Genomic DNA, 27174 nt, shown 5'->3' with positions numbered 1-27174 from the left:
TCTGTGACTGTAGCTCCATGGGGCACTGACTCTGTGACTGTAGCTCCGGGGGGCACTGACTCTGTGACTGTCGCTCCGGGGGGCACTGACTCTGTGACTGTAGCTCCGGGGGGCACTGACTCTGTGACTGTAGCTCCGGGAGGTACTGACTCTGTGACTGTCGCTCTGGGGGGGCACTGACTCTGTGACTGTAGCTCCATGGGGCACTGACTCTGTGACTGTAGCTCCGGGGGGCACTGACTCTGTGACTGTTGCTCCGGGGGGCACTGACTCTGTGACCGTAGCTCCGGGGGGCACCGACCCTGTGACTGTAGCTCCGGGGGTAGCTGACTCTGTGACTGTAGCTCCGGGGGGCACTGACTCTGTAACCGTAGCTCCGGGAGGCACTGACTTTGTGACAGTCGCTCCGGGGCGCACTGACTCTGTGACTGTAGCTCCTCGGGGGGCACTGACTCTGTGACTATAGCTCCGGGGGGCACTGACTCTGTGACCGTAGTTCCGGGGGGCACTGACTCTGTGACTGTAGCTCTGGGGGCACTGACTCTGTGACTGTAGTTCCGGGGGGCACTGACTCTGTGTCCGTAGCTCCGGGAGGCACTGAGTTGGTGACTGTCGATCCTCGCGAGGCACTGAGTCTGTGACCGTAGCTCCAGGGGGAAATGACTCTGTGAGTGTAGCTCCGGGGGGCACTGACTCTGTGACTGTAGTTCTGGGGGGGGACCTGACTCTGTGACCGTCGCTCTGGAGGGCACTGCCTTTGTGACTGTAGCTCCGGGGGGCAGTGACTCTGTGAGTGTAGCTCCGGGTGGCACTGACTCTGTGACTGTAGTTCTGGGGGGGCCCTGACTCTGTGACCGTAGCTCCGGGGGGCACTGACTCTGTGACTGTCGCTCCGGGGGTCACTGACTCTGTGACTGTCGCTCCGGGGGTCACTGACTCTGTGACCGTAGCTCCGGGGGGCGCTGACTCTGTGACCGTAGCTCCGGGGGGCACTGACTCTGTGACTGTAGCTCCATGGGGCACTGACTCTGTGACTTCAGCTCCGGGGGGCACTGACTCTGTGACTTCAGCTCCGGGGGGCACTGACTCTGTGACTGTCGTTCCGGGGGGCACTGACTTTGTGACTGTCGCTCCGGGAGGCACTGACTTTGTGACTGTCGCTCCGGGAGGCACTGACTCTGTGACTGTAGCTCCGGGGGGGCACTGACATTGTGACTGTAGCTCTGGGGGGCACTGACTCTGACCGGAACTCTGTGGGGGACATGACTCTGTGACTGTCGCTCTGGGGGGCATTGACTCAGTGACCGGAGCTCCGGGGGGCATTGACTCTGTGACTGTCGCTCCGGGGGGCATTGAGTATGTGACTGTAGCTCCTGGGGGCACTGACTCTGTGACTGTCGCTCCGGGGAGCATTAACTCTGTGACTGTAGCTCCGGGGGGCATTGTCTCTGTGCCCGTAGCTCCGGGGGGGGCATTGACTTTGTGACTGTAGCTCCGTGGGGCACGGACTCTGTGACTTCAGCTCCGGGGGGCATTGACTTTGTGACTGTAGCTCCAGGAGGCACTGACTCTGTGACTGTAGCTCCGGGAGGCACTGACTTTGTGACTGTAGCTCCGGGGGGGCACTGACTTTGTGACTGTAGCTCCGGGGGGCACTGACTCTGTGACCGTAGCTCCGGGGGGCACTGACTCTGTGACTGTAGCTCCGGGGGGCGCTGACTCTGTGACCGTATCTCCGGGGGGGCACTGACTTTGTGACCGTAGCTCCGGGGGGCACTGACTTTGTGACCGTAGCTCCATGGGGCACTGACTCTGTGACTTCAGCTCCGGGGGGCACTGACTCTGTGACTGTAGCTCCGGGGGGCACTGACTCTGTGACTGTAGCTCCGGGGGGCACTGACTCTGTGACTGTAGCTCCGGGAGGCACTGACTCTGTGACCGTAGCTCGGGGGGCACTGACTCTGTGACCGTAGCTCCGGGGGGCACTGACTCTGTGACTGTAGCTCCGGGGGGCGTTGACTCTGTGACCGTAGCTCCGGGGGGCACTGACTGTGTGACTGTCGCTCCGGGAGGCACTGACTCTGTGACTGTAGCTCTGGGGGGCACTGACTCTGTGACTGTATCTCCGGGGGGCATTGTCTCTGTGCCCGTAGCTCCGGGGGGGGCATTGACTCTCTGACTGTCGCTCCTGGAGGCACTGACTCTGTGACTGTCGCTCCGGGGGTCACTGACTCTGTGACTGTCGCTCCGGGGGTCACTGACTCTGTGACTGTCGCTCCGGGGGTCACTGACTCTGTGACCGTCGCTCCGGGGGTCACTGACTCTGTGACCGTCGCTCCGGGGGGCACTGACTCTGTGACCGTAGCTCCGGGGGGCACTGACTCTGTGACCGTAGCTCCGGGGGGCACTGACTCTGTGACCGTAGCTCCGGGGGGCACTGACTCTGTGACTGTAGCTCCATGGGGCACTAACTCTGTGACTGTAGCTCCGGGGGGCACTGACTCTGTGACTGTAGCTCCGGGGGGCACTGACTCTGTGACTGTAGCTCCATGGGGCACTGACTCTGTGACTGTAGCTCTGGGGGGCACTGACTCTGTGACTGTAGCTCCGGGGGGCACTGACTCTGTGACTGTAGCTCCGGGGGGCACTGACTCTGTGACCGTAGCTCCGGGGGGCACCGACCCTGTGACTGTAGCTCCGGGGGTAGCTGACTCTGTGACTGTAGCTCCGGGGGGCACTGACTCTGTAACCGTAGCTCCGGGAGGCACTGACTTTGTGACAGTCGCTCCGGGGCGCACTGACTCTGTGACTGTAGCTCTGGGGGCACTGACTCTGTGACTGTAGTTCCGGGGGGCACTGACTCTGTGTCCGTAGCTCCGGGAGGCACTGAGTTGGTGACTGTCGATCCTCGCAAGGCACTGAGTCTGTGACCGTAGCTCCAGGGGGAAATGACTCTGTGAGTGTAGCTCCGGGGGGCACTGACTCTGTGACTGTAGTTCTGGGGGGGGGGACCTGACTCTGTGACCGTCGCTCTGGAGGGCACTGCCTTTGTGACTGTCGCTCCGGGGGGCAATGACTCTGTGAGTGTAGCTCCGGGTGGCACTGACTCTGTGACTGTTGTTCTGGGGGGGCCCTGACTCTGTGACCGTAGCTCCGGGGGGCACTGACTCTGTGACCGTCGCTCTGAAGGGCACTGCCTTTGTGACTGTAGCTCCAGGGGCACTGACTTTGTGACTGTAGCTCCGTTCAGGGGGGCACTGACTCTGTGACTGTAGCTCCGGGGGGCACTGACTCTGTGACTTTCGCTCCGGGGGGCATTGACTCTGTGACTTTTGCTCCGGGGGGCACTGACTCTGTGACCGTAGCTCCAGGGGGCACTGACTCTGTGATGATAGCTCCGGGAGGCACTGACTCTGTGACTGTAGCTCCGGGGGGGCACTGACATTGTGACTGTAGCTCTGGGGGGCACTGACTCTGACCGGAACTCTGTGGGGGACATGACTCTGTGACTGTCGCTCTGGGGGGCATTGACTCTGTGGCTGTCGCTCCGGGGGGCGTTGAGTATGTGACTGTAGCTCTGGGGGGCACTGACTCTGTGACTGTCGCTCTGGGGGGCACTAACTCTGTGACTGTAACTCCGGGGGCATTGTCTCTGTGCCCGTAGCTCCGGGGGGGGCATTGACTCTGTGACCGTAGCTCCGGGGGGCACTGACTCTGTGACCGTAGCTCCGGGGGGCACTGACTTTGTGACTGTAGCTCCGTGGGGCACGGACTCTGTGACTTCAGCTCCGGGGGGCACTGACTTTGTGACTGTAGCTCCGGGGGGCACTGACTCTGTGACCGTAGCTCCGGGGGGCACTGACTCTGTGACCGTAGCTCCGGGGGGCACTGACTCTGTGACCGTAGCTCCGGGGGGCGCTGACTCTGTGACCGTAGCTCCGGGGGGCGCTGACTCTGTGACCGTATCTCCGGGGGGCGTTGAGTCTGTGACCGTAGCTCCGGGGGGCACTGACTCTGTGACTGTAGTTCTTGGGGGGGACCTGACTCTGTGACCGTCGCTCTGGAGGGCACTGCCTTTGTGACTGTAGCTCCGGGGGGCAATGATTCTGTGAGTGTAGCTCCGGGTGGCACTGACTCTGTGACCGTCGCTCTGAAGGGCACTGCCTTTGTGACTGTAGCTCCAGGGGCACTGACTCTGTGACTGTCGCTCCGGGGGTCACTGACTCTGTGACTGTCGCTCCGGGGGTCACTGACTCTATGACTGTCGCTCCGGGGGTCACTGACTCTGTGACGGTCGCTCCGGGGGTCACTGACTCTGTGACCGTAGCTCCGGGGGGCACTGACTCTGTGACCGTAGCTCCGGGGGGCACTGACTCTGTGACCGTAGCTCCGGGGGGCACTGACTCTGTGACCGTAGCTCCGGGGGGCACTGACTCTGTGACTGTAGCTCCATGGGGCACTGACTCTGTGACTTCAGCTCCGGGGGGCACTGACTCTGTGACTTCAGCTCCGGGGGGCACTGACTCTGTGACTTCAGCTCCGGGGGGCACTGACTCTGTGACTTCAGCTCCGGGGGGCACTGACTCTGTGACTGTAGCTCCGGGGGGCACTGACTCTGTGACTGTCGTTCCGGGGGGCACTGACTCTGTGACTGTAGCTCCGGGGGCACTGACTTTGTGACCGTCGCTCCGGGGGGCACTGACTCTGTGACCGTAGCTCCGGGGGGCACTGACTCTGTGACGGTAGCTCCGGGGGGCACTGACTCTGTGACTGTAGCTCCGGGAGGCACTGACTCTGTTACTGTCGCTCTGGGGGGGCACTGACTCTGTGACTGTCGCTCCATGGGGCACTGACTCTGTGACTGTAGCTCCGGGGGGCACTGACTCTGTGACTGTAGCTCCGGGGGGCACTGACTCTGTGACTGTAGCTCCGGGGGGCACTGACTCTGTGACTGTAGCTCCGGGGGGCACTGACTCTGTGACTGTCGTTCCGGGGGGCACTGACTCTGTGACTGTAGTTCCGGGGGGCACTGACTCTGTGACTGTAGCTCCGGGGGGCACTGACTCTGTGACTGTAGCTCCGGGGGGCACTGACTCTGTGACTGTAGCTCCGGGGGGCACTGACTCTGTGACTGTAGCTCCGGGGGGCACTGACTCTGTGACTGTAGCTCCGGGGGGCACTGACTCTGTGACTGTAGCTCCGGGGGGCACTGACTCTGTGACTGTAGCTCCGGGAGGCACTGACTCTGTTACTGTCGCTCTGGGGGGGCACTGACTCTGTGACTGTAGCTCCATGGGGCACTGACTCTGTGACTGTAGCTCCGGGGGGCACTGACTCTGTGACTGTAGCTCCGGGGGGCACTGACTCTGTGACTGTAGCTCCGGGGGGCACTGACTCTGTGACTGTAACTCCGGGGGGCACTGACTCTGTGACCGTAGCTCCGGGGGGCACTGACTCTGTGACCGTAGCTCCGGGGGGGCACCGACTCTGTGACCGTAGCTCCGGGGGGGCACCGACTCTGTGACCGTAGTTCCGGGGGGCACTGACTCTGTGACTGTAGCTCTGGGGGCACTGACTCTGTGACTGTAGTTCCGGGGGGCACTGACTCTGTGTCCGTAGCTCCGGGAGGCACTGAGTTGGTGACTGTCGCTCCTCGGGAGGCACTGAGTCTGTGACCGTAGCTCCAGGGGGAAATGACTCTGTGAGTGTAGCTCCGGGGGGCACTGACTCTGTGACTGTAGTTCTGGGGGGGGCCCTGACTCTGTGACCGTAGCTCCGGGGGGCACTTACTCTGTGACCGTCGCTCTGAAGGGCACTTCCTTTGTGACTGTAGCTCCAGGGGCACTGACTTTGTGACTGTAGCTCCGTTCATGGGGGCACTGACTCTGTGACTTTCGCTCCGGGGGGCACTGACTCTGTGACTTTTGCTCCGGGGGGCACTGACTCTGTGACTTTTGCTCCGGGGGGCACTGACTCTGTGACCTTTGCTCCTGGGGGCACTGACTCTGTGACCGTAGCTCCGGGGGGCACTGACTCTGTGACGATAGCTCCGGGAGGCACTGACTCTGTGACTGTAGCTCCGGGGGGCACTGACTCTGACCGGAACTCTGTGGGGGACATGACTCTGTGACTGTCGCTCTGGGGGGCATTGACTCTGTGGCTGTCGCTCCGGGGGGCGTTCAGTATGTGACTGTAGCTCCGGGGGGCACTGACTCTGTGACTGTCGCTCTGGGGGGCACTGACTCTGTGACTGTCGCTCTGGGGGGCACTGACTCTGTGACTGTCGCTCCGGGGAGCATTGACTCTGTGACTGTAGCTCCGGGGGCATTGTCTCTGTGCCCATAGCTCCGGGGGGGGGCATTGACTCTGTGACCGTAGCTCCGGGGGGCACTGACTTTGTGACTGTAGCTCCCTGGGGCACGGACTCTGTGACTCTAGCTCCGGGGGGCACTGACTTTGTGACTGTAGCTCCGAGTGGCACTGACTCTGTGACTGTAGCTCCGGGGGGCACTGACTCTGTGACTGTAGCTCCGGGGGGCACTGACTCTGTGACCGTAGCTCCGGGGGGCACTGACTCTGTGACCGTAGCTCCGGGGGGCACTGACTCTGTGACCGTAGCTCCGGGAGGCACTGACTCTGTGACCGTAGCTCCGGGGGGGCGCTGACTCTGTGACCGTAGCTCCGGGGGGCACTGACTTTGTGACCGTAGCTCCGGGGGGCACTGACTTTGTGACCGTAGCTCCATGGGGCACTGACTCTGTGACTTCAGCTCCGGGGGGCACTGACTCTGTGACTGTAGCTCCGGGGGGCACTGACTCTGTGACTGTAGCTCCGGGGGGCACTGACTCTGACTGTAGCTCCGGGAGGCACTGACTCTGTGACCGTAGCTCCGGGGGGCACTGACTCTGTGACCGTAGCTCCGGGGGGCACTGACTCTGTGACCGTAGCTCCGGGGGGGCACTGTCTCTGTGACCGTAGCACCGGGAGGCACTGACTCTGTGACCGTAGCTCCGGGGGGCACTGACTCTGTGACCGTAGCTCCGGGAGGCACTGGCTCTGTGACCGTAGCTCCGGGGGGGCACTGACTCTGTGACCGTAGCACCGGGGGGCACTGACTCTGTGACCGTAGCTCCGGGGGGCACTGACTCTGTGACCATAGCACCGGGGGGCACTGACTCTGTGACCATAGCACCGGGGGGCACTGACTCTGTGACCGTAGCTCCGGGAGACACTGGCTCTGTGACCGTCGCTCCGGGGGGCACTGGTTCTGTGACCGTAGCACCGGGGGGCACTGACTCTGTGACCGTAGCACTGGGGGGCACTGACTCTGTGACTGTCGATCCAGGGGGGCTCTGACTCTGTGACTTCAGCTCCGGGGGGCACTGACTTTGTGACTGTCGCTCCGGGGGTCGCTGACTCTGTGACTGTCGCTCCGGGGGCCACTGACTCTGTGACTGTAGCTCCAGGGGGCACTGACTTTGTGATTGTAGCTCCGGTGGTGGGGGGGGGGGCACTGACATTGTGACTGTAGCTCTGGGGGGCACTCACGTTGTGACTGTAGCTCCGGGGGGCACTGACTCTGACCGGAACTCCGTGGGGGACACTGACTCTGTGACCGGATCTCCGTGGGGGACACTGACTCTGTGACCGGAACTCCATGGGGAACACTGACTCTGTGACCGTAGCTCTGTGGGGGACACTGACTCTGTGACCGTAGCTCTGTGGGGGACACTGACTCTGTGACCGGAACTCTGTGGGGGACACTGACTCTGTGACCGGAACTCCGTGGGGGACACTGGCTCCGTGACCGTAGCTCCGGGGTGCACTAACTCTGTGACCGGAACTCCGTGGGGGACACTGACTCTGACTGGAACTCCGTGGGGGACACTGACTCTGACCGGAACTCTGTGAGGGACACTGGCTCTGTGACTGTCGCTCCGGGTGGGCACTGACTCTGTGACTGTCGCTCCGGGTGGGCACTGACTCTGTGACCGTAGTTCCGGGTGGGCACTGACTCTGTGACCGTAGCTGCGGGTGGGTACTGACTCTGACTGTAGCTCCGGGGGCCACTGACATTGTGACTTTAGCTCCGAACTACAGTCACATCATTGAGATACACTGCACAGTTGGGAACACTGGCTGCCACTTGTTTCATTAATCTTTGAAATGTGGCTGGTGCATTTTTAGCCTGGATGGCATCACCCGGCACTGATCAAGACCGTCTGGTGATACAAAAGCTGTTATCTCTTTAGCTGGAGGAGTCAAAGGAACTTGCCATTATCCCTTTAACAAGTTGATCTTGGTACAAAACCTAGCACTCTGTCAATACAGTCTTCTAAACGAGAAATTGGGTAGGAGTCTGCCTTCGTTACCTCTTGACTTTTCTGTAGTCTATAAAAAGCTGGGTTGACCCGTCAGGTTTAGGTTCTAGAACTATTGGTGAACCTAGCTGGTTTGACTAGGTTTGATTAAGTTTCCAGCACGTATTGGATTTCTGCTTTTACTTGAGCCTGTTTGTCTGGACTTAAGCGGTAAGGATGTTGCTTTAAAGGAAGGGATTCCCCTATATCCATATCATGTGTGGCTAAGGTTGCACATCCCGGCTGATCCCTACAGACTCTTTTAAATGTTGTGAAAAGCCTGTTTAGGTCTTCACGTTGTTTTGCATCTAAGTGCAAAAGCATGTGGTCCAATTTACCTAGCCATTCTGTAGTCACTAATTGGATACTTGGAGGTTCAATCTGAGAATTGTCTATGCCTCTTTCTGTCTCATCCTCACTATCCTTTTCCTTCTCAACATTCCCCATTACCTGACATACTGGCTTATTCTCCTCCCTGCGATAATATTGCTTTAACATATTGATGTGACACTATCAGTTCTTCTGGTGATCACGGCTGTCAATCAAGTAATCTACCTTACCCACTTTTTTGATCACTTTATATGGGCCACTGAACCGTGCTTTAAATGGTTCCCCCTGTAATGGTAACAGCACGAATACTTCATCCCCGGCTGAAAATTACGGGTCTTTGCATTCTCGTCTTCCCATTTTTTCATATTGGCTAGAGATGCTTGAAGGTGTTCCAGAGCCCTACAAAACTGCTTCACGTCCTTTGTTAGGCCTGGCCAATAATAATGTTGACTTGTACGTGATTTAGTCTTCCGAGTTCACCTCTAACCCCAATTTTGCTGCCAGATCTTTTAGTTTATTCTTAGTTAAAGTTGTCAGGTCACTGAGGGACACATTTTTCTTTCCCAGAAACTGCAGTAACTGCTAATGCCATTCTGATGGTATAGCCTTTACCTTATTATACAAGAAATCTGGTTCTTTTTATTCTTTTTCAAATTATTATTCCCCTTATAATTCACCTAATTCACATTGGATTTGGATTGGATCCCAGACAATTGGGTACCCAATTAATATGATCCCAGACGCGAGAGCAATTCAGATGATCCCAGGCTCGAGCCCCCAATTAATATGTTCCTGGACGAGGCGCCCAATTAATATGTTATGACCGAGGCAGGAGTAATGCACTGTCAATTCAGTCCCATTACTCCACAGTACATAGCATATTATTAAAGTTTTCCCACCTACCAGAAATTAGCCAAATTAAACACTTTATTAAACCCCCAGAATAACACAGACCAAACCAGGTATCTTTAAACAACAACTAATTAACTATTTATTAATAAACTAAATCTTAAATACTATTGAGATAAACCAGTTTAAAAATAATGTTTCTTAGGAATAAATGAGTAGCTGGGTTGTAAGTCCTGATGATTTATGTTCCCAATTGATGAGGTGTCCCAGAGTAGAATAACATGATGCCACTCAATCTCCAGGCAAATTCGACCAAAAGCCTTTAAGGGATAGGCGTTCAAAGCACTTTGGTTTCATGCGGCATTACGCAGTTCTTTCAACGAGGAGTATAGCAACAGGTCTATTTGGATTTTTAAATTGGCAGTCTGTCAGTAGAAACATTGCTGAGAATTCCAGAAAACACAAACACAATCCTGAAGCAAAGACTTCTTCGAGTTTGGAAGTAAAAAAGGAATTTGCTACCTCCAACAATACAAATGTTCTTTTCTGGGGTTTATCTCTCCTTAGGCAATACAGAACCTGAAGATAAATGTAGATATTTCTGCTTGAAGAGAGGGATCCTACCTTCAGTGTAGAACATGCTTCGCTGGTCTCCTGTTCAAATGGGTTATATCCATTCTATACACACAGTCAAAAGTTACAATACATTATGTGACCTCAACTCCTGCTTTTGCCTAGGAAATAGGTGCAGCTGCTGGCACATTGGTCCCTTAGTTTTTAAAGGCACACTGTTTTTAAACAGAGAGAAAAAACAGTTCCATGAAATTATTTTAGTCGATATATTTATACAATTCTGTGTTTTGCTTTTCAGCTCGACGGTTGGCAGCCTGCAGGGTAGAGTTGATTCACTTGAGAAGACAAACTCTAAACTAATTGAAGAGGTAGTGCTTTTAAGTTTAACAGTTTCTTTAACATTCTCTAATTTTTAAATGTTTCAAGCTTTTAGCCACATGTAAGGGAGAGCTTTTACATTCTAACCAGTGAACATAGGGAGTTGTTTAATGCTGTTACCTTCGTACTTATAAATTATAAAGCATTGACAGTTTTTAAAAGTCTCCACTATTCAGCCCCTTTGTTTCTTCAGAGATGTAGACCCATGCTGGGATATAGTCAAATACTAGTGCACTCTGTCCCATATTGGAATTACTCCGGGTGGTAGAGATCTATACTACACCAGGATTATTCCTGGGGTAGAGGCCCGCACTAGACCACGATTACTCCTGGACTCCCAAGGTTAGAGGTCACACTAGAGCAGGATTATTCCTGGACTCCCAGGATTAGAGGCCCACATGAAACCAGGATTACTCCCACATTCCTGAGGATAGAAGCCCACGCTACACCAGTAGTAGCCCTAGTACAGTGCGTGCCTTATTCCCTTGGAGCCCAGGAGTAATCCTGGTGTGTTGTATGCTTACACACACAACTCAAACATTCTAAATGAAGTAAAGAGCTGCCAGATTTGATATGCTGGGCTTGGTCTGTGTGCGGGATCTGTTTCTTCTATACCCTGCAATTATTGAAGCTCCATCCCCAGATTTACTTTAAAACGTGTGAGGAAAATGAAGTTGTAGGGAATGAGTGTAAAGAACAGGAGCGCATGGTGCTACCCATACCCTGCAGACAGCAGCTTCAATACACAAATATAAATATAAAGCTCTGCTAAATTCTGACTCTCTCCTGTTCATCTCTCTTACCCTCAGTTAGCAATCGCTAAGAACAGTATAATTCGATTGCAAGAAGAAAACCTTCAGTTTCGCAATGAAAATATCCAAATGTTAATAAAAACCCAGCAACATCTAGAGGTACATATGTGAGTTCCAGATTCTCTGCATACTGCTTCAAAAATACAACTAAAGTTAAGGTGCAAAGCTCATTCCACTCTCCCTCCCCCTCTCACTCCCTCTTGCACTCTTTCCCCCTCTCTCTCTCTCTCTGCCCCCATTCCTGTCAAAACTTTGTATTGCTTTCCCCCATCGAATCCTGTCCCTCTCTCACTCCATTGAATCCTGTCGCTCTCACTCCCTCTCTCCATCTAATCCTGTCCTTCTCCTCCCCATTGAATCCTGACCCATCTTTCCCTCTCTCTTGAATCCTGTCCCCACCTCCCTTTCGAATCCTGTCCCCGTCTCTCTCTTTCCCTCTCGAATGCTGTCCCCATCTCTATCTCTGTCCATAGAATCCTGTCCGCCCTCTCTCTCTCTCTCTCTCCATTAAATCCTGTCCCTCTCCCTCCCTCCATCGAATCCTGTCCCTCCCCTCCCTTCATCAAATCCCGTTGCCCACCCTCTCTCTCTCTCTCCATTGAATCCTGTTGCCCCTCCCCACTCTCTCTCTCTATCAAATCCTGCTCCCACACTCTCTTTCCCTGTCTCTCTCTCTCACTCCCCCCCCCTTCATTGAATCCTGTCCTCCTCTCTCTCTTCATTGAATCCTGTCCCCGTCTCTCTCTTCATCGAATCCTGTCCCCCTCTTTCTCTCTCCCCCTCCATTGAATCGTGTCCACCACTCTCTCTATCAAATCCTGTCCGCCTCTCTATCTCTCTGCATCAAATCCTGTCCCACTCTCCCTCTCTCACCATCGAATCCTGTCTACCCCGCCCTCCCTCCCTCTCTCTCTCTCTCCATTGAATCCTGGCCCCTCTCTACCCCTCTCTCCATCGAATCCTGTCTCCCCCTCTCTCTCTCTCCCATCGAATCCCGTCATCTCTTTCTCCATTGAATCCTGTCCCCCTCTCTCCATTGAATCCTGCCCCCCCCCACTCTGCCTGCTTCAAATCCTGCCCCCCTCCCTCTGTCCATCGTATCCTGTCCCCTCCTCGCTCTCTCTCTCTCTATCTCCATCAAATCCTGCCATCTTTTTCTCCATCAAATCTTGTCTCACCCCCTCTCTCTCTCCCCATCGAATCCTGTACCGCCCTCTGGCCATCGAATCCTGTACCGCCCTCTCGCCATCGAATCCTGTACCGCCATCGAAGCCTGTGCCGCCCTCTCGCCATCGGATCCTGTGCCACCCTCTCGCCATCGGATCCTGTACCGCCCTCTCGCCATCGGATCCTGTACCGCCCTCTCGCCATCGGATCCTGTACCGCCCTCTCGCCATCGGATCCTGTACCGCCCTCTCGCCATCGGATCCTGTACCGCCCTCTCGCCATCGGATCCTGTACCGCCCTCTCGCCATCGGATCCTGTACCGCCCTCTCGCCATCGGATCCTGTACCGCCCTCTCGCCATCGGATCCTGTACCGCCCTCTCGCCATCGGATCCTGTACCGCCCACTCGCCATCGGATCCTGTACCGCCCACTCGCATCGAATCCTGTACCGCCCACTCGCCATCGAATCCTGTACCGCCCTCTCGCCATCGGATCCTGTACCGCCCACTCGCCATCGGATCCTGTACCGCCCTCTCGCATCGAATCCTGTACCGCCCACTCGCCATCGAATCCTGTACCGCCCTCTCGCCATCGGATCCTGTACCGCCCACTCACTCTCACTCTCACTCTCTCTCTCTCTCTCTCTCTCTCTCTCTCTCTCTCTCTCTCTCTCTCTCTCTCTCTCTCTCTCTCTCTCTCTTTTTCTCTCTCTCTCTCTCTATCGAATGCTGTCGCTCGCCCGCACTCCATCGAATCCTGTCGCCTATCCCTCTCCCTATTGAATCATGTCGCTCTCCCTCTATCCATCGATTCCTGCTGCTCTCCATTGATTCCTGCCACTATTCCTCTCGCCAATGAATCCTGTCACTTTCCCTCTCTCGATTGAATCCTGTCACTCTCTCTCGAATCCTGTCGCTCTCCCTCTCTCGAATCCTGTCGCGCTCCCCCTCTCCATTGATTCCTGCCGATATGCCTCTCTCCAACGAATCCTGTCACTTTCCCTCTCTCCAACGAATCCTGTCACTTTCCCTCTTTCCATCGAATGCTTTCTCACTGTCCATCGTATTCTGTCGCTTTCCCCCTCTGCATTGAAACCTGTGCGCTCCCACTCTCTCTCTCTCTCTCTCCCTTTTTCACTCCCTCTCTCTCTCCATTGAATCCTGTCCCCCCTCTTTACCCCTCTCTCTCTCTCTCTCTCTCTCCGTTGAATCCTGTCCCCCTCTCTACCTCTCTCCGTTGAATCCTGTCCCCCCTCTCTACCTCTCTCCCTCTCTCCATTGAATCCTGTCCACCCTCTTCACCTCTCTCTCTCTCTCTCCATTGAATCCTGTCCCCCCTCTCTACCTCTCTCTTTCTCTCTCCATTGAATCCTGTCCCCGCTCCCTCTCTCTCTCTCTCTCCATTGAATCCTGTCCCCCCCACCTCTCTCTCTCTCCCTCTCTCTGTCTCTCTCTCTCCATCTAACCCTGCCTCCCCCTCTCTCTCTCTCCCCATCGAATCCTGCCATCTTTTTATCAACCAGATCCTGTCACATCCCCTCTCTCTCACCATCGAATCCTGTACCGCCCTCTCGACATCGAATCCTGTACCGCCCACTCTCTCTCTCTCTCTCTCTCTCTCTCTCTCTCTCTATCGAATGCTGTCACTCGCCCGCACTCCATCGAATCCTGTCGCCTCTCCCTCTCCCTATTGAATCATGTTGCTCTCCCTCTCTCCATCGATTCCTGCTGCTCTCCATTGATTCCTGCCACTATTCCTCTCGCCAATGAATCCTGTCACTTTCCCTCTCTCGATTGAATCCTGTCGCTCTCCCTCTGTCTCTCGAATCCTGTCGCTCTCTCTCTCTCGAATCCTGTCGCTCTCTCTCTCTCGAATCCTGTCGCTCTCTCTCTCTCTCTCGAATCCTGTCGCTCTCCGTCTCTCTCTTGAATCCTGTCGCTCTCTCTCTCTCTCTCGAATCCTGTCGCTCTCTCACTCTCTCTCGAATCCTGTCGCTCTCCCTCTCTCTCGAATCCTGTCGCTCTCCCTCTCTCTCGAATCCTGTCGCTCTCCCTCTGTCTCTCTCGAATCCTGTCGCTCTCCCTCTCTCTCTCTCGAATCCTGTCGCTCTCCCTCTCTCTCTCTCGAATCCTGTCGCTCTCCCTCTCTCTCTCTCGAATCCTGTCGCTCTCCCTCTCTCTCTCTCGAATCCTGTCGCTCTCCCTCTCTCGAATCCTGTCGCTCTCCCTCTCTCGAATCCTGTCGCTCTCCCTCTCTCGAATCCTGTCGCTCTCCCTCTCTCGAATCCTGTCGCTCTCCCTCTCTCTCTCGAATCCTGTCGCTCTCCCTCTCTCTCTCGAATCCTGTCGCTCTCCCTCTCTCTCTCTCGAATCCTGTCGCTCTCCCTCTCTCTCTCTCGAATCCTGTCGCTCTCCCTCTCTCTCTCTCGAATCCTGTCGCTCTCCCTCTCTCTCTCTCGAATCCTGTCGCTCTCCCTCTCTCTCTCTCGAATCCTGTCGCTCTCCCTCTCTCTCTCTCGAATCCTGTCGCTCTCCCTCTCTCTCTCTCGAATCCTGTCGCTCTCCCTCTCTCTCTCTCGAATCCTGTCGCTCTCCCTCTCTCTCTCTCGAATCCTGTCGCTCTCCCTCTCTCTCTCTCGAATCCTGTCGCTCTCCCTCTCTCTCTCGAATCCTGTCGCTCTCCCTCTCTCTCTCGAATCCTGTCGTTCTCCCTCGAATCCTGTCGTTCTCCCTCGAATCCTGTCGTTCTCCCTCGAATCCTGTCGTTCTCCCTCGAATCCTGTCGTTCTCCCTCGAATCCTGTCGTTCTCCCTCGAATTCTGTCGTTCTCCCTCGAATCCTGTCGTTCTCCCTCGAATCCTGTCGTTCTCCCTCGAATCCTGTCGTTCTCCCTCGAATCCTGTCGTTCTCCCTCGAATCCTGTCGTTCTCCCTCGAATCCTGTCGTTCTCCCTCGAATCCTGTCGTTCTCCCTCGAATCCTGTCGTTCTCCCTCGAATCCTGTCGTTCTCCCTCGAATCCTGTCGTTCTCCCTCGAATCCTGTCGTTCTCCCTCGAATCCTGTCGTTCTCCCTCGAATCCTGTCGTTCTCCCTCGAATCCTGTCGTTCTCCCTCGAATCCTGTCGTTCTCCCTCGAATCCTGTCGTTCTCCCTCGAATCCTGTCGCTCTCCCTCGAATCCTGTCGCTCTCCCTCGAATCCTGTCGCTCTCTCTCTCCATTGAATCCTGTCCCCCCTCTCTACCTCACTCTCTCTCTCTTTATTGAATCCTGTCCCCCCTCTCTACCTCACTCTCTCTCTCTTTATTGAATCCTGTCCCCCCTCTCTACCTCACTCTCTCTCCATTGAATCCTGTCCCCCCTGTACCTCTCTCTCTCTCTTTATTGAATCCTGTCCCCCCTCTCTACCTCTCTCTCTCTCTCTTTATTGAATCCTGTCCCCCCTCTCTACCTCACTCTCTCTCCATTGAATCCTGTCCCCGACCCCACCTCTCTCCATTGAATCCTGTCCCCCCTCTCTACCTCACTCTCTCTCCATTGAATCCTGTCCCCGCCCCCCACCTCTCTCCATTGAATCCTGTCCCCCCCCTCTACCTCTTTCCCTCTCTCCATTGAATCCTCTCCCCCCTCTCTATCTCTCTCTCTCTCTCCATTGAATCCTGTCCCCCCTCTCTACCTCTCTCTCTCTCTCCATTGAATCCTGTCCCCCCTCTCTACCTCGCTCTCTCTCTCGCTCTCTCTCCATTGAATCCTGTCCCCCCTCTCTACCTCTCTCTCCATTGAACCCTGTCCCCCCTCTTTACCTCTCTCTCTCTCTCCATTGAATCCTGTCCCCACTCTCTACCTCTCTCTCTCTCTCTCTCTATCGAATGCTGTCGCTCGCCCGCACTCCATCGAATCCTGTCGCCTATCCCTCTCCCGATTGAATCATGTCGCTCTCCCTCTCTCCATCGATTCCTGCCGCTCTCCATTGATTCCTGCCACTATTCCTCTCTCGATTGAATCCTGTCGCTCTCCCGCTCTCTCTCGAATCCTGTCGCTCTCTCTCTCTCTCTCGAATGATGTCGCTCTCCCTGTCTCGAATCCTGTCGCTCTCCCTCTCTCGAATCCTGTCGCTCTCTCTCTCTCGAATGATGTCGCTCTCCCTCTCTCTCTCGAATGATGTCGCTCTCCCTCTCTCTCTCGAATCCTGTCGCTCTCCCTCTCTCTCTCGAATCCTGTCGCTCTCCCTCTCTCTCTCGAATCCTGTCGCTCTCCCTCTCTCTCGAATCCTGTCGCTCTCCCTCCCTCTCTCGAATCCTGTCGCTCTCCCTCTCTCGAATCCTGTCGCTCTCCCTCTCTCTCTCGAATCCTGTCGCTCTCCCTCTCTCTCTCGAATCCTGTCGCTCTCCCTCTCTCTCTCGAATCCTGTCGCTCTCCCTCTCTCTCTCGAATCCTGTCGCTCTCCCTCTCTCTCTCGAATCCTGTCGCTCTCCCTCTCTCTCTCGAATCCTGTCGCTCTCCCTCTCTCTCTCGAATCCTGTCGCTCTCCCTCTCTCTCTCGAATCCTGTCGCTCTCCCTCTCTCTCTCGAATCCTGTCGCTCTCCCTCTCTCTCTCGAATCCTGTCGCTCTCCCTCTCTCTCTCGAATCCTGTCGCTCTCCCTCTCTCTCGAATCCTGTCGCTCTCCCTCTCTCTCTCTCGAATCCTGTCGCTCTCCCTCTCTCTCTCTCGAATCCTGTCGCTCTCCCTCTCTCTCTCTCGAATCCTGTCGCTCTCCCTCTCTCTCTCTCGAATCCTGTCGCTCTCCCTCTCTCTCTCTCGAATCCTGTCGCTCTCCCTCTCTCTCTCTCGAATCCTGTCGCTCTCCCTCTCTCTCTCTCGAATCCTGTCGCTCTCCCTCTCTCTCTCTCGAATCCTGTCGCTCTCCCTCTCTCTCTCTCGAATCCTGTCGCTCTCCCTCTCTCTCTCTCGAATCCTGTCGCTATCCCTCTCTCTCTCTCGAATCCTGTCGCTCTCCCTCTCTCTCTCTCGAATCCTGTCGCTCTCCCTCTCTCTCTCTCGAATCCTGTCGCTCTCCCTCTCTCTCTCTCGAATCCTGTCGCTCTCCCTCTCTCTCTCTCGAATCCTGTCGCTCTCCCTCTCTCTCTCTCGAATCCTGTCGCTCTCCCTCTCTCTCTCTCGAATCCTGTCGCTCTCCCTCTCTCTCTCTCGAAGCCTGTCGCTCTCCCTCTCTCTCTCTCGAATCCTGTCGCTCTCCCTCTCTCTCTCTCGAATCCTGTCGCTCTCCCTCTCCTTCTCTCGAATCCTGTCTCTCTCTCTCTCGAATCCTGTCGCTCTCCCTCTCTCTCTCTCGAATCCTGTCGCTCTCCCTCTCTCTCTCTCGAATCCTGTCGCTCTCCCTCTCTCTCTCTCGAATCCTGTCGCTCTCCCTCTCTCTCTCTCGAATCCTGTCGCTCTCCCTCGAACCTGTCGCTCTCCCTCTATCGATTCCTGCCGCTATGCCTCTCTCCAACGAATCCTGTCACTTTCCCTCTTTCCATCGAATGCTGTCTCACTCTCCATCGAATTCTGTCGCTTTCCCCCTCTGCATTGAAACCTGTGCGCTCCCACTCTCTCTCTCTCCCTCCCTTTTTCACTCCCTCTCTCTCTCCATTGAATCCTGTCCCCCCTCTCTACCTCTCTCTCCCTCGCTCCATTGAATCCTGTCCCCCCTCTCTACCTCTCTCTCTCTCTCCATTGAATCCTGTCCCCCCTCTACCTCTCTCTCTCTCTCTTTATTGAATCCTGTCCCCCCTCTCTACCTCACTCTCTCTCACTCTCTCTCCATTGAATCCTGTCCCCCCCCCCCACCTCTCTCCATTGAATCCTGTCCCCCCCCTCTACCTCTCTCCCTCTCTCCATTGAATCCTGTCCCCCCTCTCTATCTCTCTCTCTCTCTCCATTGAATCCTGTCCCCCCTCTCCACCTCTCTCTCTCTCTCTCCATTGAATCCTGTCCCCCCTCTACCTCTCTCTCTCTCTCTTTATTGAATCCTGTCCCCCCTCTCTACCTCACTCTCTCTCACTCTCTCTCCATTGAATCCTGTCCCCCCCCCCACCTCTCTCCATTGAATCCTGTCCCCCCCCCTCTACCTCTCTCCCTCTCTCCATTGAATCCTGTCCCCCCTCTCTATCTCTCTCTCTCTCTCCATTGAATCCTGTCCCCCCTCTCTACCTCGCTCTCTCTCTCGCTCTCTCTCCATTGAATCCTGTCCCCCCTCTCTACCTCTCTCTCTCTCTCTCCATTGAATCCTGTCCCCCCCTCTCTACCTCTCTTTCTCTCTCTCTCTATTGAATCCTGTCCCCACTCTCTACCTCTCTCTCTCTCTCTCTATCGAATGCTGTCGCTCGCCCGCACTCCATCGAATCCTGTCCCCTCTCCCGATTGAATCATGTCGCTCTCCCTCTCTCCATCGATTCCTGCCGCTCTCCATTGATTCCTGCCACTATTCCTCTCTCGATTGAATCCTGTCGCTCTCCCGCTCTCCCTCGAATCCTGTCGCTCTCTCTCTCTCTCGAATGATGTCGCTCTCTCTGTCTCGAATCCAGTCGCTCTCTCTCTCTCGAATCCTGTCGCCCTCTCTCTCTCGAATGATGTCGCTCTCCCTCTCTCTCTCGAATGATGTCGCTCTCCCTCTCTCTCTCGAATCCTGTCGCTCTCCCTCTCTTTCTCGAATCCTGTCGCTCTCCCTCTCTCTCTCGAATCCTGTCGCTCTCCCTCCCTCTCTCGAATCCTGTCGCTCTCCCTCCCTCTCTCGAATCCTGTCGCTCTCCCTCTCTCTCTCGAATCCTGTCGCTCTCCCTCTCTCTCTCGAATCCTGTCGCTCTCCCTCTCTCTCTCGAATCCTGTCGCTCTCCCTCTCTCTCTCTCGAATCCTGTCGCTCTCCCTCTCTCTCTCTCGAATCCTGTCGCTCTCCCTTTCTCTCTCTCGAATCCTGTCGCTCTCCCTCTCTCTCTCTCGAATCCTGTCGCTCTCCCTCTCTCTCTCTCGAATCCTGTCGCTCTCTCTCTCTCTCTCTCGAATCCTGTCGCTCTCCCTCTCTCTCTCTCGAATCCTGTCGCTCTCCCTCTCTCTCTCTCGAATCCTGTCGCTCTCCCCTCTCTCTCGAATCCTGTCGCTCTCCCTCTCTCTCTCTCGAATCCTGTCGCTCTCCCTCTCTCTCTCTCGAATCCTGTCGCTCTCTCTCTCGAATCCTGTCGCTCTCCCTCTATCTCTCTCGAATCCTTTCGCTCTCCCTCTATCTCTCTCGAATCCTTTCGCTCTCCCTCTCTCTCTCTCTCGAATCCTGTCGCTCTCCCTCTCTCTCTCTCGAATCCTGTCGCTCTCCCTCTCTCTCTCTCGAATCCTGTCGCTCTCCCTCTCTCTCTCTCGAATCCTGTCGTTCTCCCTCGAACCTGTCGCTCTCCCTCTATCTATTCCTGCCGCTATGCCTCTCTCCAACGAATCCTGTCACTTTCCCTCTTTCCATCGAATGCTGTCTCACTCTCCATCGAATTCTGTCGCTTTCCCCCTCTGCATTGAAACCTGTGCGCTCCCACTCTCTCTCTCTCCCTCCCTTTTTCACTCCCTCTCTCTCTCCATTGAATCCTGTCCCCCCCCCCTCTACCTCTCTCTCTCTCTCTCCCTCGCTCCATTGAATCCTGTCCCCCCTCTCTACCTCTCTCTCTCTCTCTCCCTCGCTCCATTGAATCCTGTCCCCCCTCTCTACCTCTCTCTCTCTCTCTCCATTGAATCCTGTCCCCCCTCTACCTCTCTCTCTCTCACTCTCTCTCCATTGAATCCTGTCCCCCACCCCCCACCTCTCTCCATTGAATCCTGTCCCCCCCCCTCTACCTCTCTCTCTCTCTCCCTCTCTCCATTGAATCCTGTCCCCCCTCTCTATCTCTCTCTCTCTCTCCATTGAATCCTGTCCCCCCTCTCTACCTCTCTCTCTCTCTCCATTGAATCCTGTCCCCCCTCTCTACCTCTCTCTCTCTATTGAATCCTGTCCCCACTCTCTACCTCTCTCTCTCTCTCTCTCTCTCGAATCCTGTCGCTTTCCCTCTCTCTCTCTCGAATCCTGTCGCTCTCCCTCTCTCTCTCTCGAATCCTGTCTCTCTCTCTCTCGAATCCTGTCGCTCTCCCTCTATCTCTCTCGAATCCTTTCGCTCTCCCTCTCTCTCTCTCGAATCCTGTCGCTCTCCCTCTCTCTCTCTCGAATCCTGTCGCTCTCCCTCTCTCTCTCTCGAATCCTGTCGTTCTCCCTCGAACCTGTCGCTCTCCCTCTATCGATTCCTGCCGCTATGCCTCTCTCCAACGAATCCTGTCACTTTCCCTCTTTCCATCGAATGCTGTCTCACTCTCCATCGAATTCTGTCGCTTTCCCCCTCTGCATTGAAACCTGTGCGCTCCCACTCTCTCTCTCTCCCTCCCTTTTTCACTCCCTCTCTCTCTCCATTGAATCCTGTCCCCCCTCTCTACCTCTCTCTCCCTCGCTCCATTGAATCCTGTCCCCCCTCTCTACCTCTCTCTCTCTCTCCATTGAATCCTGTCCCCCCTCTACCTCTCTCTCTCTCTTTATTGAATCCTGTTCCCCCTCTCTACCTCACTCTCTCTCACTCTCTCTCCATTGAATCCTGTCCCCCCCCCACCTCTCTCCATTGAATCCTGTCCCCCCCCCTCTACCTCTCTCTCTCTCTCTCTCCCTCTCTCCATTGAATCCTGTCCCCCCTCTCTATCTCTCTCTCTCTCTCCATTGAATCCTGTCCCCCCTCTCTACCTCTCTCTCTCTCTCCATTGAATCCTGTCCCCCCTCTCTACCTCTCTCTCTCTCTCCATTGAATCCTGTCCCCCCTCTCTACCTCTCTCTCTCTATTGAATCCTGTCCCCACTCTCTACCTCTCTCTCTCTCTCTCTCTATCGAATGCTGTCGCTCGCCCGCACTCCATCGAATCCTGTCGCCTATCGCTCTCCCTATTGAATCATGTCGCTCTCCCGCTCTCTCTCGAATCCTGTCGCTCTCTCTCTCTCTCGAATGATGTCGCTCTCTCTGTCTCGAATCCTGTTGCTCTCCCTCTCTCTCGAATGATGTCGCTCTCCATCTCTCTCTCGAATCCTGTCGCTCTCCCTCTCTCGAATCCTGTCGCTCTCCCTCCCTCTCGAATCCTGTCGCTCTCCCTCCCTCTCGAATCCTGTCGCTCTCCCTCCCTCTCGAATCCTGTCGCTCTCCCTCCCTCTCGAATCCTGTCGCTCTCCCTCCCTCTCGAATCCTGTCGCTCTCCCTGCCTCTCTCGAATCCTGTCGCTCTCCCTCTCTCTCTCGAATCCTGTCGCTCTCCCTCTCTCGAATCCTGTCGCTCTCCCTCTCTCTCTCGAATCCTGTCGCTCTCCCTCTCTCTCTCGAATCCTGTCGCTCTCCCTCTCTCTCTCGAATCCTGTCGCTCTCCCTCTCTCTCTCGAATCCTGTCGCTCTCCCTCTCTCTCTCGAATCCTGTCGCTCTCCCTCTCTCTCTCGAATCCTGTCGCTCTCCCTCTCTCTCTCGAATCCTGTCGCTCTCCCTCTCTCTCTCGAATCCTGTCGCTCTCCCTCTCTCTCTCGAATCCTGTCGCTCTCCCTCTCTCTCTCGAATCCTGTCGCTCTCCCTCTCTCTCTCGAATCCTGTCGCTCTCCCTCTCTCTCTCGAATCCTGTCGCTCTCCCTCTCTCTCTCGAATCCTGTCGCTCTCCCTCTCTCTCTCTCGAATCCTGTCGCTCTCCCTCTCTCTCTCTCGAATCCTGTCGCTCTCCCTCTCTCTCTCTCGAATCCTGTCGCTCTCCCTCTCTCTCTCTCGAATCCTGTCGCTCTCCCTCTCTCTCTCTCGAATCCTGTCGCTCTCCCTCTCTCTCTCTCGAATCCTGTCGCTCTCCCTCTCTCTCTCTCGAATCCTGTCGCTCTCCCTCTCTCTCTCTCGAATCCTGTCGCTCTCCCTCTCTCTCTCTCGAATCCTGTCGCTCTCCCTCTCTCTCTCTCGAATCCTGTCGCTCTCCCTCTCTCTCTCTCTCGAATCCTGTCGCTCTCCCTCTCTCTCTCTCGAATCCTGTCGCTCTCCCTCTCTCTCTCTCGAATCCTGTCGCTCTCCCTCTCTCTCTCTCGAATCCTGTCGCTCTCCCTCTCTCTCTCTCGAATCCTGTCGCTCTCCCTCTCTCTCTCTCGAATCCTGTCGCTCTCCCTCTCTCTCTCTCGAATCCTGTCGCTCTCCCTCTCTCTCTCTCGAATCCTGTCGCTCTCCCTCTCTCTCTCTCGAATCCTGTCGCTCTCCCTCTCTCTCTCTCGAATCCTGTCGCTCTCCCTCTCTCTCTCTCGAATCCTGTCGCTCTCCCTCTCTCTCTCTCGAATCCTGTCGCTCTCCCTCTCTCTCTCTCGAATCCTGTCGCTCTCCCTCTCTCTCTCTCGAATCCTGTCGCTCTCCCTCTCTCTCTCTCGAATCCTGTCGCTCTCCCTCTCTCTCTCTCGAATCCTGTCGCTCTCCCTCTCTCTCTCTCGAATCCTGTCGCTCTCCCTCTCTCTCTCTCGAATCCTGTCGCTCTCCCTCTCTCTCTCTCGAATCCTGTCGCTCTCCCTCTCTCTCTCTCGAATCCTGTCGCTCTCCCTCTCTCTCTCTCGAATCCTGTCGCTCTCCCTCTCTCTCTCTCGAATCCTGTCGCTCTCCCTCTCTCTCTCTCGAATCCTGTCGCTCTCCCTCTCTCTCTCTCGAATCCTGTCGCTCTCCCTCTCTCTCTCTCGAATCCTGTCGCTCTCCCTCTCCTTCTCTCGAATCCTGTCGCTCTCTCTCTCGAATCCTGTCGCTCTCCCTCTCTCTCTCTCGAATCCTGTCGCTCTCCCTCTCTCTCTCTCGAATCCTGTCGCTCTCCCTCTCTCTCTCTCGAATCCTGTCGCTCTCCCTCGAACCTGTCGCTCTCCCTCTATCTATTCCTGCCGCTATGCCTCTCTCCAACGAATCCTGTCACTTTCCCTCTTTCCATCGAATGCTGTCTCACTCTCCATCGAATTCTGTCGCTTTCCCCCTCTGCATTGAAACCTGTGCGCTCCCACTCTCTCTCTCTTCCTCCCTTTTTCACTCCCTCTCTCTCTCCATTGAATCCTGTCCCCCCTCTCTACCTCTCTCTCCCTCGCTCCATTGAATCCTGTCCCCCCTCTTTACCTCTCTCTCTCTCTCTCCATTGAATCCTGTCCCCCCTCTACCTCTCTCTCTCTCTCTTTATTGAATCCTGTCCCCCCTCTCTACCTCACTCTCTCTCACTCTCTCTCCATTGAATCCTGTCCCCCCCCCCCCACCTCTCTCCATTGAATCCTGTCCCCCCCCTCTACCTCTCTCCCTCTCTCCATTGAATCCTGTCCCCCCTCTCTATCTCTCTCTCTCTCTCCATTGAATCCTGTCCCCCCTCTACCTCTCTCTCTCTCTCTTTATTGAATCCTGTCCCCCCTCTCTACCTCACTCTCTCTCACTCTCTCTCCATTGAATCCTGTCCCCCCCCCCCACCTCTCTCCATTGAATCCTGTCCCCCCCCTCTACCTCTCTCCCTCTCTCCATTGAATCCTGTCCCCCCTCTCTATCTCTCTCTCTCTCTCCATTGAATCCTGTCCCCCCTCTCTACCTCTCTCTCTCTCTCTCCATTGAATCCTGTCCCCCCTCTACCTCTCTCTCTCTCTCTTTATTGAATCCTGTCCCCCCTCTCTACCTCACTCTCTCTCACTCTCTCTCCATTGAATCCTGTCCCCCCCCCCCACCTCTCTCCATTGAATCCTGTCCCCCCCCCTCTACCTCTCTCCCTCTCTCCATTGAATCCTGTCCCCCCTCTCTATCTCTCTCTCTCTCTCCATTGAATCCTGTCCCCCCTCTCTACCTCGCTCTCTCTCTCGCTCTCTCTCCATTGAATCCTGTCCCCCCTCTCTACCTCTCTCTCTCTCTCTCCATTGAATCCTGTCCCCCCTCTCTACCTCTCTTTCTCTCTCTCTCTATTGAATCCTGTCCCCACTCTCTACCTCTCTCTCTTTCTCTCTCTCTATCGAATGCTGTCGCTCGCCCGCACTCCATCGAATCCTGTCCCCTCTCCCGATTGAATCATGTCGCTCTCCCTCTCTCCATCGATTCCTGCCGCTCTCCATTGATTCCTGCCACTATTCCTCTCTCGATTGAATCCTGTCGCTCTCCCGCTCTCCCTCGAATCCTGTCGCTCTCTCTCTCTCTCGAATGATGTCGCTCTCTCTGTCTCGAATCCTGTCGCTCTCTCTGTCTCGAATCCTGTCGCTCTCCCTCTCTCGAATCCTGTCGCTCTCTCTCTCTCGAATCCTGTCGCCCTCTCTCTCTCGAATGATGTCGCTCTCCCTCTCTCTTTCGAATCCTGTCGCTCTCCCTCTCTCTCTCGAATCCTGTCGCTCTCCCTCTCTCTCTCGAATCCTGTCGCTCTCCCTCCCTCTCTCGAATCCTGTCGCTCTCCCTCTCTCGAATCCTGTCGCTCTCCCTCTCTCTCTCGAATCCTGTCGCTCTCCCTCTCTCTCTCGAATCCTGTCGCTCTCCCTCCCTCTCTCGAATCCTGTCGCTCTCCCTCCCTCTCTCGAATCCTGTCGCTCTCCCTCCCTCTCTCGAATCCTGTCGCTCTCCCTCCCTCTCTCGAATCCTGTCGCTCTCCCTCCCTCTCTCGAATCCTGTCGCTCTCCCTCCCTCTCTCGAATCCTGTCGCTCTCCCTCTCTCTCTCGAATCCTGTCGCTCTCCCTCTCTCTCTCGAATCCTGTCGCTCTCCCTCTCTCTCTCTCGAATCCTGTCGCTCTCCCTCTCTCTCTCTCGAATCCTGTCGCTCTCCCTCTCTCTCTCTCGAATCCTGTCGCTCTCCCTCTCTCTCGAATCCTGTCGCTCTCCCTCTCTCTCTCTCGAATCCTGTCGCTCTCCCTCTCTCTCTCTCGAATCCTGTCGCTCTCCCTCTCTCTCTCGAATCCTTTCGCTCTCCCTCTCTCTCTCTCGAATCCTGTCGCTCTCCCTCTCTCTCTCTCGAATCCTGTCGCTCTCCCTCTCTCTCTCTCGAATCCTGTCGCTCTCCCTCTCTCTCTCTCGAATCCTGTCGCTCTCCCTCTCTCTCTCTCGAATCCTGTCGCTCTCCCTCTCTCTCTCTCGAATCCTGTCGCTCTCCCTCTCTCTCTCTCGAATCCTGTCGCTCTCCCTCTCTCTCTCTCGAATCCTGTCGCTCTCCCTCTCTCTCTCTCGAATCCTGTCGCTCTCCCTCTCTCTCGAATCCTGTCGCTCTCCCTCTCTCTCTCTCGAATCCTGTCGCTCTCCCTCTCTCTCTCTCGAATCCTGTCGCTCTCCCTCTATCTCTCTCGAATCCTGTCGCTCTCCCTCTATCTCTCTCGAATCCTTTCGCTCTCCCTCTCTCTCTCTCGAATCCTGTCGCTCTCCCTCTCTCTCTCTCGAATCCTGTCGCTCTCCCTCTCTCTCTCTCGAATCCTGTCGCTCTCCCTCTCTCTCTCTCGAATCCTGTCGCTCTCCCTCTCTCTCTCTCGAATCCTGTCGTTCTCCCTCGAACCTGTCGCTCTCCCTCTATCTATTCCTGCCGCTATGCCTCTCTCCAACGAATCCTGTCACTTTCCCTCTTTCCATCGAATGCTGTCTCACTCTCCATCGAATTCTGTCGCTTTCCCCCTCTGCATTGAAACCTGTGCGCTCCCACTCTCTCTCTCTCCCTCCCTTTTTCACTCCCTCTCTCTCTCCATTGAATCCTGTCCCCCCCCTCTACCTCTCTCTCTCTCTCTCCCTCGCTCCATTGAATCCTGTCCCCCCTCTCTACCTCTCTCTCTCTCTCTCCATTGAATCCTGTCCCCCCTCTACCTCTCTCTCTCTCACTCTCTCTCCATTGAATCCTGTCCCCCACCCCCCACCTCTCTCCATTGAATCCTGTCCCCCCCCCCTCTACCTCTCTCTCTCTCTCTCTCTCTCCCTCTCTCCATTGAATCCTGTCCCCCCTCTCTATCTCTCTCTCTCTCCATTGAATCCTGTCCCCCCTCTCTACCTCTCTCTCTCTCTCCGTTGAATCCTGTCCCCCCTCTCTACCTCTCTCTCTCTCTCCATTGAATCCTGTCCCCCCTCTCTACCTCTCTCTCTCTATTGAATCCTGTCCCCACTCTCTACCTCTCTCTCTCTCTCTCTATCGAATGCTGTCGCTCGCCCGCACTCCATCGAATCCTGTCGCCTATCGCTCTCCCTATTGAATCATGTCGCTCTCCCGCTCTCTCTCGAATCCTGTCGCTCTCTCTCTCTCTCGAATGATGTCGCTCTCTCTGTCTCGAATCCTGTTGCTCTCCCTCTCTCTCGAATGATGTCGCTCTCCATCTCTCTCTCGAATCCTGTCGCTCTCCCTCTCTCGAATCCTGTCGCTCTCCCTCCCTCTCGAATCCTGTCGCTCTCCCTCCCTCTCGAATCCTGTCGCTCTCCCTGCCTCTCTCGAATCCTGTCGCTCTCCCTCTCTCTCTCGAATCCTGTCGCTCTCCCTCTCTCTCTCGAATCCTTTCGCTCTCCCTCTCTCTCTCGAATCCTGTCGCTCTCCCTCTCTCTCTCGAATCCTGTCGCTCTCCCTCTCTCTCGAATCCTGTCGCTCTCCCTCTCTCTCGAATCCTGTCGCTCTCCCTCTCTCTCGAATCCTGTCGCTCTCCCTCTCTCTCTCGAATCCTGTCGCTCTC

General features: G+C 55.7%; 1 protein-coding gene across 1 annotated transcript in view; it reads left to right on the top strand.

The window, feature by feature from the left end:
* Positions 1-27174, top strand: part of rufy2 (RUN and FYVE domain containing 2) — a 347850-nt gene that overhangs the window by 92035 nt on the left and 228641 nt on the right. The window contains exons 8-9 of the mRNA XM_068053416.1: positions 10411-10480; positions 11300-11401. Coding sequence (XP_067909517.1) covers positions 10411-10480; positions 11300-11401 — 172 coding nt within the window. The remainder of the gene's footprint in view (positions 1-10410; positions 10481-11299; positions 11402-27174) is intronic.

This window comes from Heterodontus francisci, chromosome 20, assembly GCF_036365525.1.
Source record: "Heterodontus francisci isolate sHetFra1 chromosome 20, sHetFra1.hap1, whole genome shotgun sequence".
NCBI classification, from domain to species: Eukaryota; Metazoa; Chordata; class Chondrichthyes; order Heterodontiformes; family Heterodontidae; genus Heterodontus; species Heterodontus francisci.
Note: the sequence above shows the minus strand (reverse complement) of the source record. Positions and strands in the feature narration are given on the sequence as shown.